The 17,615-nt window shown below is 36.7% G+C and overlaps 1 protein-coding gene across 3 annotated transcripts in view; it reads left to right on the top strand.

Annotated features, from left to right (window-relative positions):
• The first annotated feature begins 5,955 nt into the window (after positions 1-5,955).
• The window catches only part of LOC129270399 (dynein axonemal heavy chain 1-like), a 70,823-nt gene continuing 59,163 nt past the window's right edge, over positions 5,956-17,615 (top strand). For 2 of the 3 annotated variants that reach the window (XM_064105674.1, XM_064105672.1), the window contains exons 1-7: positions 5,956-6,095; positions 12,677-12,852; positions 13,656-13,823; positions 14,288-14,669; positions 15,177-15,338; positions 16,032-16,158; positions 16,990-17,106. In XM_064105674.1, coding sequence (XP_063961744.1) covers positions 12,685-12,852; positions 13,656-13,823; positions 14,288-14,669; positions 15,177-15,338; positions 16,032-16,158; positions 16,990-17,106 — 1,124 coding nt within the window. In that variant the 5' untranslated portion in view covers positions 5,956-6,095; positions 12,677-12,684. Of the gene's footprint in view, positions 6,096-11,240; positions 11,333-12,676; positions 12,853-13,655; positions 13,824-14,287; positions 14,670-15,176; positions 15,339-16,031; positions 16,159-16,989; positions 17,107-17,615 lie in introns of those variants that run through there. The other variant, XM_064105673.1, reaches the window with a different exon arrangement.

Raw genomic sequence — 17,615 nt, 5'->3', positions numbered from 1 at the left:
GAACTGAACAAATATAAACGTGATGAATCGAAGGAATCTACAATCTCAGTAGCTCCTCCTTAAGCAATAATTTCCATTAATTCATATGTAAAAATAAATAACTCGTTGCGGTTCAATTCCGATGGTAATTCACTCAAATATTCAATTTAATTGATCCGGATCTACAGCATCCGTAAAAATAGTAAAAAAATGGGTACTTCGTCACTACAGGGTCATTTAGGTCATTTTGGTACCGATAATTTTTTTTTAACTTGGCAACGCGAGGGGGTGGTTAATAAATCACACCCTAAACATGGCGTTCATTAAATTAGCCACGTCAGCATGCCCTATTTATATTTCATCTAGTATGCGATTTAAAAAAGAACAATCTCAATAATTATAGCCCTAAAATTATTTTAGATACGGCGAGCGAAACTAATGATAAAAATAATCATCAGTTTTTAAAATGCTTTCACAATTTATCAATTATCAAATTCTGTTTGGCGACCAGTGAATATCGAAACAATAGTAACCGCTTCAAAGTTCTAAAAGCGTCAAATACCAATTGATTAAATTCCTGATTACCCCAACATGATCATAATCAAACAAATCATGCTTTTCTTGCAAAAGGTATAAACATTCATCTGGAAATAACTTTCATCCCTAAAGTCACATGACCAGTACCGTAAGCGGCAAAATTTAATGCCACGCCCAAAACCCAATCTGTACCAACATTGTACACATGAGGCAAATTGTACAAAATTTAATTACTATGTCTTTCGACTAATGTTTGCTACGATTGATAATGCTAATATTGCTACGTACCATTTCAAAACGGTCGAAAACTTGGCTATGCCAACAAGAATATACGTACAGCGCCCGGACATCTGTCGGCTGCATGCTATTACTGGTATGCGGCGTCGGGTGTTGCCCGACGCGTCACCAAAAACAACTAGCATCGGTATCGTGCATTTATCTAACAATATAGTTCCCTTTTCAAACCAAAAACATCACAATTAACAATTCTGCGGAACTGAACAAATATAACCGTGATGAATCGAAGGAATCTACAATCTCAGTAGCTCCTCCTTAAGCAATAATTTCCATTAATTCATATGTAAAAATAAATAACTCGTTGCGGTTCAATTCCGATGGTAATTCACTCAAATATTCAATTTAATTGATCCGGATCTACAGCATCCGTAAAAATAGTAAAAAAATGGGTACTTCGTCACTACAGGGTCATTTAGGTCATTTTGGTACCGATAATTTTTTTTTAACTTGGCAACGCGAGGGGGTGGTTAAGCCCCCCCCCCCCCCCCCCCCCCCGTAGATCAGCCACTGGCCTGTACACGTTTCCCAACGAGACAACGATTATGTTATCACCCGACCCCAACACAAACTCTCCTCGCAACAATATTTGTCTTCTCGAGTCGGCACCTCCGTATCCTACCCAACGATTTAAAGATTCTCCAAGCATTGATGTTTCCAAATTTAAACTAAAAAAGATGCTGATTCGTCCCGGGATTTACAACACTTTACACCAACAGGTCAAGCTCATGACTAAAAAAGAATTTCTAAATATTAAGTCTATTTTGCTAAATTATATTCTAACTAATGATTGCCTAGCTAGTGACCTGTTATGGGCGGCTTCTCTGTCCCACTTTTCACTATATTTTACCCATACGGGCCACACCCCGCCCCTCTTCCCCTTTCTCCGTCTTTCTCTCCTTCCTTTGCATCGCCATTTCTATCTTGCTGATCTAGGTTTGTTAAAGAGGTAGGCCTACTTCGGGCCTAAAAATAGACTTTAAAATATTCATTGAGCAAAACACTGGCAATAAAAATCCGATAACAAACAACGAAGTTATCGATTTTGTATTTGTCTCTTTTTTATTTAGCATTTTGTGAAAACGTTTGCTATTATGACTACACAATATAGATGGGCTGATTGTGCCATATCCCCACACCCGATTTCTTATATTATTAAACAAAATCTTAATTAATTCATATTAATATGCATGTGTATAACTTATGTCTCCCTTGTAGCAAAAAAGGTTCCAACAAAGATCTGAAACATTAAATTAGGAGGCTTATTCAATCCATTTTTCTTCTTCGAGGACAAAATTTCAATAATTGTAATGTTCATTAAATAAAATACAAAAGAATACTGGGGATATTTCTCGCTCGTTGCATATGAAGAGAAGTGTTTCATCGACATAATGCAAAATTTTACAATATCATAACTTTGTTATTCCTCTGACCCGTAACCAGGGTTTTCAGGAATGGATCCTTTGTCGGGGGAGAGGGCGGAAAAAAAGTCATCCACAAGTTCCCCCGATCGGCCGCTTGCACAGCAAATAATAGGGTTTTTTTTTTTTTTTTTTTTTTGGGGGGGGGGGGGGCTGGGGAGTTTGAGTATAATTGAGTTTTATTTTTCAAACAAGATAGGTGTATGAGGCATTCATGATGCGACCGCGAAGTTCGAACTGAAAGTCGATTTTTTTTTTTGGGGGGGGGACCAAAATTGACTGATACGACGGATCGGATGACCACCGACGAAATATGAAATATTCTAATTTTCTCCTCATTGTCAAATGAAACGACACTTAATTGCTCTCGATCTGAACCAATGGAATTAGCACTGTTTAATCATATGGTTCAGTCAAGTTGGTCCTTATTGTCATAGGCCTATGTAAAAAATGAAATATTGTATAATTCGAACAATAAAAAACAAAATAAATAGTGAGTGAAGGACATCATCGACTGTCTCATGCATTTGCATGTCACTGAATCAGTGGCGTACCATGGGTCACGGCATTGGGGGGCACCAGCAAAAATTTTGAGTCACTTAGTGAGCGCGCGAAGCGCGCTGTTGCCAGATATACTGACCTAATAAAAACATTTTAAGGACAGTGCCATTAAACGAATATGTATCTCACTGATCAAATATTGCGAGTGCGAAGCGCGAGCTGAAATTTTTTTATATTCAGACCTAAAGAGGGACATTATAATTTTTGTAATCGTGATACGTACCTGTCTCAAACATTGCGAGCGCAAAGCGCAAGCTGAAATGTTTGTTTATACTTACCCCAAACGGACATTTTAAGGACTACATTTTAGGAATCCATTAAGAGCATACATATCTCCCCATAGTCATCTAGTGCGAGTTTCAAGTGCTTGCTGGTTTTGTTAGAACTACATCTAAACACATGAAGCACTTTTTGTGGTCATTATAATCATGATTATCATACACATCTCACTAATCATATATTGCGGGCGCGAAGCGCGAGCTGAAAATTTTTATATTCAGATCTGAAAAGGGGACATTTTAAGGACTGATTTTAGGAATTCATGAAGAGCAGACATATCTCACCAATCCACTAATGCGTACGTAAGCTCGGACAGGAAATGTTTTATAATAAGACCCTAAAATGGGGCAATCACTCTATGAGAAGCCATGAAAAAAGAAACATATGTCACTACATAAAACAATAACTCGAAGTGCGAGGAAATATATTTGGTGTATATTGACTTGAAAACGGGAGGTTTTACCGGGGGGCGGGGGGCAGTCAAATATATTGCTGTAAACACGCGTGACCAAAAAAAAAAACGCGTTTAAAGGGTATCAAAACAACAGATTTTCAAAAAGGGGGGTAGTTTTGAAAAACTGGTCAATGGTCAATCGCATGGTCAAACGTATTTAGGGTATGTTTTTTTTTCCAAAGCTTTTTTTTAAGACTAGCCAAACGTGTTTAAAGTATGTTTTTTTCCCGGGGTCATGTTCTGGCGACAAATTGTTTAGGGGCCAAATGTGTAAATAAAGCCCGCGAAAAACTTATTTATGGGGTTATTTTGAACACAGAGAAAAACTCGTTAAGGGGTGTTTGGAAATAATAATTTGGCCATGCGTGTGTACATCAATACATTTGACTGGCCTCACCGGGATGTTTTAGTACAACAGGATTATATATCTCGTTAAAAAGACAATGCGAGCACCAGGAACAATGCAGACATAGTCCCTGGGCAAATTAAGTTTTATAAAGTTATGAAAAACATATTTCTTATGTAATATAACATAACATAATTATAATACAATATATCAATATAATGAACAGTAATCTTTTCTTTCCCACTACGTTTCTCTTCCTTTCTCCCTTTTTTCCCTCCATTTCCCCGTTTTTTTTGCCAGCCGATTGGGGAGGGGGGCACGTGCCCCCATGCCCCCGTAGTTACGCCACTGCACTGAATTGTGACATCACTGTTTTGTGAAAAAAAACCTTTAAAATGTCATTTGTATTTATTTTGTATTTTACATCCGATTTTGAAGAAATTTTTAGCGCTATGCTAGCTAGTTTGATTTTTCTCTTTTTATTCAAATCAACATTTTTCTGGCCGGGTGGACTTGACCTTTCGATAGAGTTAGACATGGCTGTGATTGCACAGGCTCGGATCAAGGGGGAGGGGTGCTAAGGGTGTGCAGGCCCCCGTAGGATTAAAAAAAAAGAGGGGGAAAGGAAAAGAAGCGAAAATAGAGGAGGAAAAAAGGGGAAATAGAGGAGGAAGACGAGTGAATAAAATAAGTTGAGGGGAAGACTTGGAAAAAAATCTTTCATATCACTACCAAAAAAAAATCGCTCGCGCTTCGCGCTCACATTCATTTTCGATGACATACATATCTTGCTCGATAGGCTGATATAGAGCTAAATATCAAGTAGGCCTACTGAAGTCAATATAGAAAACATATTTCAGTTCGGACATCAAACTTTCAGTATTTTGTTTGACAAATTGATTTTCAAAAAGTGCTCTTTAAAATGTCTGTTTTCATTGTCTGAGTCAACATTTTTTGGCGCTGTGCACTTGCATTATTTGATTTGTCAAGTACCTTTTCTCTTACGTGTTCCATAAAGTTCTCAAATATCGATATCCCTTGTCAGGTTTGATTGTAAAAACCAATCAGCTAGCGCTGCGCGCTAGCATTTTGATTGGACAGGTAAAGATGTAAAGAATGAAAAGTAAGGGACCAAGAAGTGATCCTTGGGGTACTCCGCAAGATATTGATTTCAAACTAGAATTTATACCTGCATAAGAAACAAAATTTTCAACGAGAATGAGGTAGCTCCTGAACCAATATAGCAAAAAAGTGACTATTTTATCCCTTGAGAAACTAACAAAAATCAACTTTGAGCGGCCGATCGCGCAAAATATGGTTTAATTCGCCCCCCCCCCCTTATTGGTGAAAGCTTGATCCACTACACTGTAGTGAGCGCTATTAATCCGTTTGGTTCTGTTCTGAAAAAATTATGAATGTCAACTCAACCTTTTAACCTTTGCACTTAAACTAGCTTTCTTTTGATAAAAAAAAATAAGGATAGAGGAATATTTACGAAAAGCTAGTGTCCGGTTTAAAAAAAGGTTATACAAACAAGTTTATAGATAAATATGGACCAGTAAACTAAAGATTCATTACACTCAAGATGTCTGGTGTGTAGTCACAACATTCCACAGAAATGCATATTATGGAGGTTTCATGCGGCAGTTTCTGCTCATTCATAGAATTTTGGGACTTAATCAATTTCTTTTATCAAATTGATTCTGGTTTATATTTCTGTAAAATTGAACAAGAAACATCAATTCATTTGTTCTGTTTAATGGGAGGGGGGGGGGTAGGTATACAAAAAATAAGGGGGTAGTACCCCGGCCTGTAACCACCCCCCTGGCCCCTGCGTACGCTACTGTTATTAATATTTTTTTTCTCTTTCAATTTCATATTCAGAAAGAGTCAACATATAGGCCCTTTTGCCCTATTGCAGTGTGGATTTCGGAGTGAGTATAACCTGTCGGCCTATTATTTAACACTTCCCTGATTTAAGCATGCCCGAAGTACAGTATACAGACGAGATCGAGGCCTCGTATCTCTCGATCGCCTAGCCTAGCGCTGCGACATATGCATTTGCATTCAATAACCTAGCAACCGATCGATATCGCGACACAACGATTATACGCGTAACCTGTTCAACGACGTCGAAGTCGACAAGAAATATTGCGAACAAGAAAATCCAGTCCTGAATTTGTCCTTCCAGGTATCTAGAGGTCTAAGAATGACACGTACTTAGGTATGTAAAATATATCCTTTGATGATCTTACACAGTCGTCTTCAATCAATTAAGATTATTTAAGAATGGCGCGAGCACTTTTCGGGTCGAGTACCGGTATGTAGTCCCGTGTGCTTATCTACATGTACGTAAGTCTTCTAACCTCGCAATACGTGTATGTTTGCGATCCGCGGAGCGCGGAGGAAGAACACAGCAGCAAATTTCAAAGGAGAGAGAGTTTACGTAGAAATTAGAATTAGAAATCTGCCTGACGAAATGGCCGAAACTGCACATTTCTACCTAATTAGAAGCAGTGATCATAGAAATGAAATTAAATTTGTATTTTTCACAAAATATTAATCATCTTGGTCTAGGGCCTACCACTCCTAGACCTAGTAGTAGTACCAATGAGGTCCAACATTACATGTATGGTAGGCACGGCCGTAGTCACTAGATGGCGCTGTCGCGGAAGTGCTCAAAATTTGTACGCAAGCTTCGTTCGCATGTCAATCATTGCAATCGCATAGCGATGCGATATCGTCAAAATTAAGCCCCTGTTATCGCGGATGAACATGATATTTTCTCTTTGTGCTTGTCCTCCCGTGCGATGAAAAATATGTCATCATATTGCACAGGACTTTCGCGAGCTACCGATGTCATTTTCGTGCCCCAAATTCCATGAAATCTTCCGAAAATAAACATGAAAGTGTCGGTAAGTCGAAAATGTCTTGAGTTGCTTTCAATTCTTACCTTATTTAGTTGTATTTCTTGTAAAATGGGTCTCGAAGGGTTCCGGATTTTCCGTTGATTGTGAAACTTGAGTTGATTTCCTTTCTGTGTATTGCAGTGAAATTGCAGCGCGGGGAATCGCAAGGGCTGGGGAAGCCCTTCTCAGTGAGGTTTGCAAGCTGAGCTGCCCTTGAATTTGGTCGAATTTCGAGCCATTTTAATCGCGCGCGGGATGATTAATTTACATCATAATAGAGATTAAGATTACGTCACGTACGTGCGTACCTGTGATACACACAGAAATGAAATTGAACTTGAATCACACGGAATCACAGTCAAGAAATGCTTTGTTTTCTTCGTTTGCTGAATGATTTCCTGAATTTAAAATCATGAATAAACACCAGAGTAATGACATGAATAAGATAATCATGGTCATATTTGAGAAATAACTAAATATTTTCTGAAAACTAGTGAAGATGATGGGGCAGTGATGTGCATGCACTGGAAAATGAACATTCACTGTCAGTGTCAGTGCCGTGGTGTCAGTGTTTTACTGCCAATACTGGCTTTACTTTTGCACTGGTTTTTCTTTTGCCAACTAGATTAAAAACTCATTTATTGATATGTTTATTGCAATTTTTGAATAAATGGTAATACAAAGTGGGAAAAAAAAGATAAATGAAGATAAAAATACTTTTGACTAAAAACTTGTCATGCCATCACCCCCCCCCCCCCAAAAAAAAAAAAAAATACCCACTATCTTGAATGACTCAGGTAATTTAATTTGTATTGAAAAAAATAAACAATTGTATTTATGCATTTTATATTTCTGATTCTTTCTGCCAGAATACCAGATGCCATCATGAATAACCTCACCACCAGGTTGAACTCCTAAACATCTTGATGATGACTATCTCCCGAGATATATCTTGCCTTCTTGAGATTGGAAGTTTTAAGTTCAAGTCAGAGCGACCTAAGGCCCTACTACCAAGAAGAATCCAGATTTACATAAAAACAAATCCCACGAAAGATACAAACTGATTTTACTATTAATGTGTAGTGTGTGTGTGAGACACTGTGTTTGTGTTTATTTTGATGAGGATCTCCTGTCTCTTTTTATTATTTAATTGACTGAATGAATGATCAATACCTAAAAGTGAGAACTGATTTTTGAGGAGAGTAGATAAGTGTATGGTTTTGAGTGAATTTGAGTAACTTTTGTTTTTATTACCGGTATTTTTTTCATCATTATCATTATTTTGCCTTTTATTACATATTTTCAGTTTATTTAACATTAAGTTTAAGTAACCAAACTTGATCAAAGTGTTCAATTTTTGGGATAGAATTTTGTAATTTCATTTATCAGGTAATAAAACTGAGTTTGGTAAATCTAAAAAAGGACACTAAAAATATGAACACTTGGAGATGCTCACTAAGATGAGGAAAAAACATGAAAGGAACTGGAACTTAAGTGGATGTTATAGCATGCCTTTCGAAGATCTCCAAGCACCTGGAATCATAGGCGGTGGAAGTGGGGGGGGGGGGACGTATCCCCCTAAATTTTAGGTGGGGAGGGGACGACCCCCCCCCCCTCAATTTTTTGTTGATAACCTTTTTTTTTTTTTTTTTTTTTTTTGGCTTGTCAATTTTCACTTTTGTTTCCTGTGTCCCCCCCCCCCTAAGATTTTTGGTCACTATTTATTTATTTTTTTGTCAAAAAGTTTTGGCGGTTCCCCCCTAAAATTTTTGGCTTCCGCCGCCAATGCCAGGAATGATGATGTTCAACTGAAAGTCGCTGAAGTGGAACTTGTTGCAGAGAATGATTATTCCAGGACAAGTTAGATGATATTACCCAGCCCATACATCACAACAATGGAAGGGAGACAATATACCCCTGTACTACGTGAAGTATCATATTATCTTCAGGTTGGTTTGGAAAGTAATAATAGTCCTCTAGTCAATATTAACGTCTGTCCAACATAATGGTACTATCGAGCAATTTGGGGGTTCAATCACAAACAGCAAAAGTTTAGTAAATTGACACTAGTAAGATAATTAAACAAATATAATACAGCCAAACTGTCTGACCCCTTACTTGACTACTGACTTAACTACTTATTAAAAAATGACAAGTGATGCTTAGGCCCTTTGTAACCATTGTATTGGGCAGACTTTGAAGCAGATGACTAGAATTCATACTTTCATGAAGATGAAGGAAGATCAAAAGAATTATTACAATTTAGCAAATATGAAATTAGAACACTGTCATGGTTATAAAAAATAATGAATTTCTATCAAGTAAAATGACAATACAATGTAAGAAATAATTGCAATCAAGTAATTTCATTTGCAAAAGATATTTTCCATAATATTCTTCTGCACAGAAGTGTATGACACGCTCAGTGTAAATCATGCTGTTTATAAATCTCTAGGAAACCTTTTTTTTCAAAATGAAAATACATGTAAACTTAATGAAAACCAGGGGTGGATCCAGGATTTATCCTGGGGGGGGGGCACATTTTCATGATGAAAATTTGTCAAGCAAAAAAAGGGCCTTGCTTTCCGGGGGGGGGGGGGCATACTTTGGTGAAAATGGTATATTTTCATTACAAATCTCGACTGAGGCTCTCTAAGGGGGGGGGGGTGAGCCAGATGTGCCCTCCCCCAGATCCACCAGTGATAAAAATCAACATTTGTGAAAGATGGCATACGTACCTTATACTGAATTGGTAAATTCAATGCATATGTCTACAAAATGAAACTGACATGTTTGAATAAATTGCTTATTTTTGTTTCTAGAAAGAATTCATTAATAACAGCTTAGAGTTATTGAGAAAACATCAGGCAAACATAACATTCTGATATGCAATAACTAAATCTGTTTTAAATATGCTTTGTTTATGTCAAAGGCTTTATCGAAATAAGATTATGCTATAATTTATAAATTACTGCATTTTGGAGCCCATTAAAATTCAAAATGAATCATATAGGGCAGTGCCACACCTTATTCACTAAAATAAAGGAAGGGTGCAGCTGAAAAATCTCATCAGCAGGGGCAATAATTTTCACCGCCATTTCAATAGTACTATTAGAAATCCTGAAAACACATAATTAAAATAAAATTAACTTTCTCTCAGGAAGTGCCCCTGTATACTATTACAGCCCTTGACCAGTATATTCTCTCAAGAGGTTCAATAATTCCTTCTCTTCCCTTAATTGTAGAGTCGGTTCGGGTGCGAATGTGTCTGAAAAAATGATAAGCCAAAAAAAAAGATCATAAGTAAAAATTGTAGAGTGAACAGAACATATCATAAAAAAAAAATGACAAGCAAAAACAAAGATTGATCTGGCATTGGAAAATAAAAGGAAATTAATGAACACCGCCCCCCCCCCCCCGCTTCAACATTTTTTGTTGTTTGCTTCTCCTGCTTACAACTTTATAACTTTACCTGATACACCATATATGGACCTTTCAAAACTTTTGGCTCCATTATCATGACTTTGCCACTGTCCAAGTATTATTTATTTGAAACCAATGCTAAGACTATAAGGTGAAATGAAATTATATAAAGAAAAAAAAAAAATTCACAAAGTATAAAATCATAATGATGTAGGTCATGTTGAAATTAGACCCTGGACTGGACTCAAAATTAGATCAAGTGTAGTGTAGACCAAATGTAAATTACACAAAGTGTAGACCAAATGGCAATTAAAAAAAATTTATAGACCAAATGGTCAAGCCCATTTGGTATAAAGACTAAAAAAATATATATAAGTAAAAAAATATAATTAAGTAGGTCATGCTGAAATTAGACCAACTGGACATTTCGCAAAATGAGGATTAGACCAAGTGTAGACCAAATGGGTTTAGCCCATTTGGCATTAGACTAAATGAGAAGTGGGCAAACTGCATGTAGACCAAACGAATATATACATATTTCACACTGTGGAACTGCATGATTTAAAGCCAATTTTATGTACCGGTATTTGACAAAGTAAAAAAATTGTAATTATGTAGGTTATGCTGAAATTAGACCAACTGGACATTTCGCTAAATGAGAATTAGACCAAGTGTAGTGTAGACCAAATGGCAATTCAGTAGACCAAATGGGTTTAGCCCATTTGGCATTAGACTAAATGACAAGTGGGCAAACTGCATGTAGACCAAATGAACATACACCATGTACACATATTTCACACTTGGGACTGATAAAGAGAGCCGTAGCAGACGACGGAGATGCGTACATGATCTGCGTCCGCAAATAACGTGCACGCATGTATGTACTAACATGAAAAACAGCATATGGGACGATCTTACAAAAAATTGCACATGCGGGGCTATTGGAGAGTCACAGCAGATGACGGCTAGCAGACGCCGATGGGCGCGCGCATTTAGCGAGCACATCGTGATCGTTTTAACTATCGATAGTACGAACAGTGTATTAAAAAGGTACCGCGATGTCTATGGCTTTTTCGGACCATGTTGGTGCTATGAATTTGTTTTTTTTTACAGTTTAAATGAATTTTACGTAAGTTTTAAGTGGTTTCACATTATAAATTAGATATTAAGGAATATTTTGATATCATTCTTGGGACAACAAACACATTTTGAAATTCTTGTTGTCCTGCCTATGTATGGACCTCATAGGCGACATCAGTAGTATTTTTGGTTAGAAATCTCTGAGAACAGGATATTTATACATTATATCACAAGTACAAGCTATATTCCTTTCTCTTATTTAAATTATAATTTTATAGTGTAAATGCATCGTTAGCAACAACAAAAAATGAAAGAAATGAAGGGGAACTTACATTTTCACGGCTTTTTCCTGATTTTCTGGGCAGCTGCTCTTCTCTTCTGACTCGCGATCGAAGCTGATATGAAGATCACGTGATTCGCGTTCTCGTCAGCTGATCGGTTGGTTATTCTTTTCGTCAGACGTTAATAATATATATTTTATAATGCTAGCATTCATCGCTAATTTAGGTGAAAGAGATTGAAGTTAAACAGCGCCAGGTCGGAATCATAATTATTTTGGAAGAGTGTATTTATACACTCGATCTCATACCTGACGTAGACGGCGCTATTCAACAAATGCACAATCTTCAATATAAAAAATAAAACAGAAAGAACGCCTTGAACACAGGCCAAAATGCCTAACGATTTCTCCGCGGCATTAACAACTATCGTAAAGGGCGCTCCATTTATCAATAAAGATGGACGCTAAGCTGTCTATGGCGACAAAATTTGCCGCAAATATTTACGAAGAATTGTGAGAAATGGTCTGAAAATGCAACGAAAGAACCGGTGAGTACCGATTAAACATTATTAAATTTGTAAATAGATTATACATACCTTGTAGATTTAGTTTTTAAGGTGATATTAGTGCTTAGTTCTAAGCTAGGGAGGCCCAAACGCGCGTGAGTGGAGTCCCAGTTTATTAGCACGGGTAAGTATTGGGGTGTCGCCAAGAGTGGGGCCTACCCCTTCCTCAGAACCCACTCTAGTATGGATACTATGGGGTTTTGGGACCTCCATAACGTTGAAAAAAACTACCAGAGTAGTCAGACTTTAAGCATCATTTTACAAAATCCACAGATATTACCTTACAATGCATAAATAAATCTGTAATTTCTTTTTAATGTTTAGTGCTTACTTCTACCTTGGAATTCAATGGCAATTTTGAAATATTTTATATGAGTTTCAACTTTTTTTCAAGAGCAATTTTGAAATTTGGCATTTGAAAATATATGTATTTTAACCATGACCAGATCTTCAAACTTTTTGTTCACATGTATTTGAATTTGAAAATCTTATTTTTTTTAAAACTTTATTTTCCCATTTTCCCATTTTTTTTATTTTCATGTTGTAGTTCCAACCATGAGTTCAAGAAATTCCCTGAGGAGCAGAGATGGTGGAAGGCCTTTCTCTGCAAACAGAACTCAGCTTCCCCCAATCCAGACAGACAACAAACCTAAGTACCCTGAAATAAAACAGAGGGGATATTATTCTGATGTGATCAGCGGTGATGGACCAAAAAGAGTTGGAGTATGTTAACTTTATTTTAATGCTGCTCAGTCTTTTTTTTTCTCATTTAAAATTTACTGTAAATGAAACCCTATTTGCAAACTTTGAATGCTTCTAAGGATTCATTCCAATAGTAGCATGTTTTGTTAGCCTATTTTCATTTGTTGGAACTTATTCTATTTTTTGGTGTGTTTTGCTCAGATAATAGTACTCTGTGTATCCATTTGTAAATTATTTTCTTAATACAGTTAAAACCTGGATTAATGCAAAACTACAAAATACTAAACAGGAGGTTATCTTGTACCTGTTTAGCCATCTTTACAGAGAATACCTGTTTTTATAACAGAATACTTAGCCTTTTTGTCAATTTCATTCTTGATTGATCATCTTTTGAAAAAAAAAACATATTGAATGTACCTCAGATGTTAAAATCCAATAAAATTGATTTTCTGTTATTTGGCAAGTGTTCTTAGAATGGAAAGAAGGATTGATTCACTTATTTTCAAGAATACAGCTAGGTCTGCATAATATGACCTTCCACAAGTCAAGTATCCAAGTCAAGACTCAAATTAGTATGAAGACTAGAATCACTAGATTACATTTAATGTTATGTGGAGCGTGATATTTTCGCATTAAATTAAATATATCCAGAGCCGAAAATGAACAGATGTCTGTGGTACTTAGAGATTGACTGAGGCAGTCTTGCCTATATTTCAAATAATTTTGTAATTCTACCTTCTATTAATACCCCTATTCATACTGGATTTCATAAATTATTTCCCAATTCTTTCACATGGTTACATATCTCATATGATTTTTTTTAGAATGTTCTTAGTGGGGCTCCGACTCAACAAGATGTATTGTGGAATGTCGCCAAAGACGAGCACACACCGAAGGTCACAAACTTTACTGGACCTCAGGCACAAGAAGAGTTTGCAAAGGAGATGGACAAACAAGTTTATGGAGCAACGAGTGAGATCCTGGCAAAATCAGTATGTTTTTTAAGTTTTCTACAACTTCGTGGCTTATTTAGAATAATGAGAAATATGAGATTGGAATTTGGATTAAGTGTATTGGATATTAAACAATTTATTTTGCAATATAACTATTTTTGTTATTATTTTATCTTTGGCATGGAGGGTATTGAATTAAACGTTCACTAATAATGTAGATAGATCTAGAAATAGCTTTCTCATTGAATTGTAGGAAAGTAAGTAACAGTGAGATCTTTATTTATAGAATAATTATAGGAAAATGAGAAATACAAAAATAGAAACTCAAGTGTGGAATGTATATGTCATGTCAATATGAGAACATGAATATTTGCCACTATTTTAAGCAATGGAAATGCCTGTGTTATATCTGAATAAGTTTCTGAAATTGAAATGATTACACTGAAATGCTATCTGTTATGGACTATTCAGAAGACATCTCTTTTATTTCAATAACCTTACAGGATTTCCCAGAGAAGTCCTTCAAACCCAAAGTGCAGTTACCCTACTTCGTCCCGCCAGGCCGCTGTCCTCGAAAAATAGAGATTGAGAGACGAAAGCGGGACTACCAGAGCCAAGACCTGGAGCAGCTCTTGGAGCAAGTCGGAGCAGAGACCAGCCAGCTCATGCCCAAACAGATCCAGGGTAACCTGGCTGTGAAGCTCAATGGAGCCGGGGGCTCTGATCCGGCTCCCTTCCCACCCTTCCTGCCCATAGATATCTTCACCGATATGGAGTTTGAGTGCAGAACTCCAGAGGAGTGGCTTCAGCTTGGACAGGACAATGGCTGCAGGAAACCCATACCAGGAAGAGCCCTTCTTCCTGCATGGGACTCACCAGAGGAATGTAAGTTGCCACATCTTATCCTTTTTCATTGTTAGTGTGTGTGAGTGTGTGACTGTTTGCCATATCAAAGCTACATGGTCATAGCCTCAGGATTCTCATAGCCGACTTAGCACCCTAGAACAGGTTCCATTTGCGTGTTATATCCCGTGTGACTATATGAACAGCTTTGTGAAACATCAACACTGGACGCATACCTCTATATTACCCCTATTTACTGACAAGAAGGAAAAAAAATGATGTCACCTTAGGTTGTCTGAATGATTGTGTATAACTTACATAAGAATCATGGTCTAGATTCATATCAATTGGATCAAAGTGTTTTGATTTAGATTATGTATAGAAACTTTAATTCTTATAAATTCATTATAAAGAAATTTGTTGCACAAATGTGATATGATTGGGTATACACTGAACAGATTAGAGGGTTATTTCCAGAGAGGTCATGCAAAGTAGCAGAAGTGAAGGACGATTTTGTTTTAAATATTTTTTAATGCTTTTCCATTGCAGTGGACCCCAAAGATCCCAGCATTGAATATGAATGGTTTGATGTGGGTATGCTGACCTATGACCCAGAGACTCAGCTCTACCTAGTGCAGAAGACCGATCTGAACGGTCGCATCCTAGACAAAGACGGCAATGTGGTGGTTGATGGAGGCAACAATGGCAAAGGTTGGTCTGGAAACAATGAGAAATCATATTTTTCAAAAGAATGTGAAGCACCTTCAAGCAGTGTAAAAAATATCTAAGGCAGATGGACATGCTTTCCGTTGGTGCAGCCCGAATTTCCCCCTAAAATCCCCAAACACTTTTCTACTGCGCAATCTTTTTGGTCGTCTTCAATTAGTTTGCCACAATTTATTTTTTGTAATATTTCTATATGACACTATTTTTAATACTAAAGTGGATGTATGTTGCAATGGTATGCTAGTAATATTCAGAATGATGTGGTATTGTTTCCAAAAACTTTTAGAGACTGTAATCTTAATCAGGTTGGGAATTTTATGGCTATCCTTTACTAGGGATGGGGGAAGGGGACCATCCCAGGTAACGTATGTATTCTAATAAGTGTATGATCAAGCAAAATATCACAACAGAAATTGGATAGTTGACTTTGAGCAAAATTGATGTATTCTTTTTTAAAAGTATTTTTATATCTTTGCTTACTTAAGAGTTAATCTGATGCTATAAATCACCAAAGAAAACTAAAAAAATGATAATATCTTGAAGTTGATAGTCTTTTTATTTTCCATTGAAAATGTGTTTATGAAACTAAAATCCAAATTAATTTATAACATATTTTATTACATTTTGAAATGTTCTCATATATTTCCCATTCAAAATATTCTGACTTGTTGATTCCAGTCCTATCTCCTGGTCAGTATTGGGTCCCAAGAATCCGCTTGATGTTTGCTGCAGAGGACCCCACAAACTTTGCCATGGCTGTAGGCAAAGCATTTCATCTCAGACAACATACAGAAGCATTGCTCAGGTAAGCTAGTTCTCAAGAGGGTGCGTGTACTTGTAACTCGGCCCCTCCCTAAATGAGGGGCAGAGTTGACCAAACAGGTAAAAATTAATCAAAGATCAATTTCATGATTTCATTGGGAAAGATTTTAGTGAAAATTACCTGTTTGAGAGTTGGTGTATACCTGTTGTAATTCTAGGATTCTAGTTCTAGGATCAGGGTTAGAGTTTAGGATTAGGGATAGGATTTAGCATTAGGTTCAATATGTCATTCTTTAGGGAAAAGATAAAATCAATGTTGATTAATTCATACACTTCTGGATAAGTAGACCCTCAGTTGGCCGGATATTTGTTACCCAGGATGTCTTCCATATTATCTTTACATTAGGTATATTTAGCAGTTCAAGGAGATAAGCATAAGAGGAGGGAGAGGAGTAGGATGATTGGGTTGAGGTTAGAAGATGCACCGAATCTTGTAATAATAAGCTCATTATGACACTACATCTTCTATAGCCCTCAGCTGTACTGCACCCACAAACGCATTTACTGTCACATGAAAATATCAATACAATAATGTCATTCATATCAAAGGGTGGAATAGATGCAGGGGAAGGTGAAAAGGAGTAGCATATCATGAAATAGCCCTTTTCAAATTGTATTTGGTATTACATTCTATACCAGATATTTCACAATGAGGTTTGGATACTATTTTGTTGCATTGCGAAGGAGATAGCGATATTTCTAGTTATTTTCACAAGTGGCGAGACACAATATTGCTAATATGCCTTGTGTTCTTATTCTGCTATTCCAGAAATTCCTTGAGATTTATCATTCTTGAATATCATGATTGTTTCAGGTATAACCTCTATGTTGACTTCATGCCAATGGAAGGTGTAGGTGAACTAGATCCTGAGAGTCTAAGGCGTATGGTGGAGTGGGCCACTGGTGCTCCTTCATTAACAAAAGCAAAGAGGTGGGTATACCGATGAAATGCTGATTGCAACAGTATTCGGAGTATATTGCAATGCCACAATCGCTCTGGCAACACCAACTCCAGACAGTCAAAAGCTATTACATTACTACCAATTATATTACATAGGTTGCTATTGAGTTGGTTTTGGTGGTGTGAATACCATAAGTCCATACCGACCGCATATTTTTACACACACAAGCTTAATAGAGTATTACACATTGTGTGTGTGTTGATAAGAGAACAGTGGCAACAAGAACACACAAAAAAATGATCACACAAGAGGAAAAGTGGACTTAAAGGTCAGAATCCACAGAAGTTATCAAAATTTAACATTCCCACTACTGGTTGTTTATACTATACCTAGATCCATTCTCCATTTCAGATATTGGAAGTTTTCAGAACAATATCCCTGTCAATTGTAAGCTTACTTCATAAGTATCTAGACTTATTATATATTTTGACTGATTTTAATTTTGATTTGTATTTTATTTTTGTAAATCCATTTTGTT

This window comes from Lytechinus pictus, chromosome 10 (assembly GCF_037042905.1).
Source record: "Lytechinus pictus isolate F3 Inbred chromosome 10, Lp3.0, whole genome shotgun sequence".
Lineage (NCBI taxonomy): Eukaryota > Metazoa > Echinodermata > Echinoidea > Temnopleuroida > Toxopneustidae > Lytechinus > Lytechinus pictus.
The sequence above is the reverse complement of the archived record's forward strand: the minus strand, read 5'-3'. Positions and strand labels throughout refer to the sequence as shown.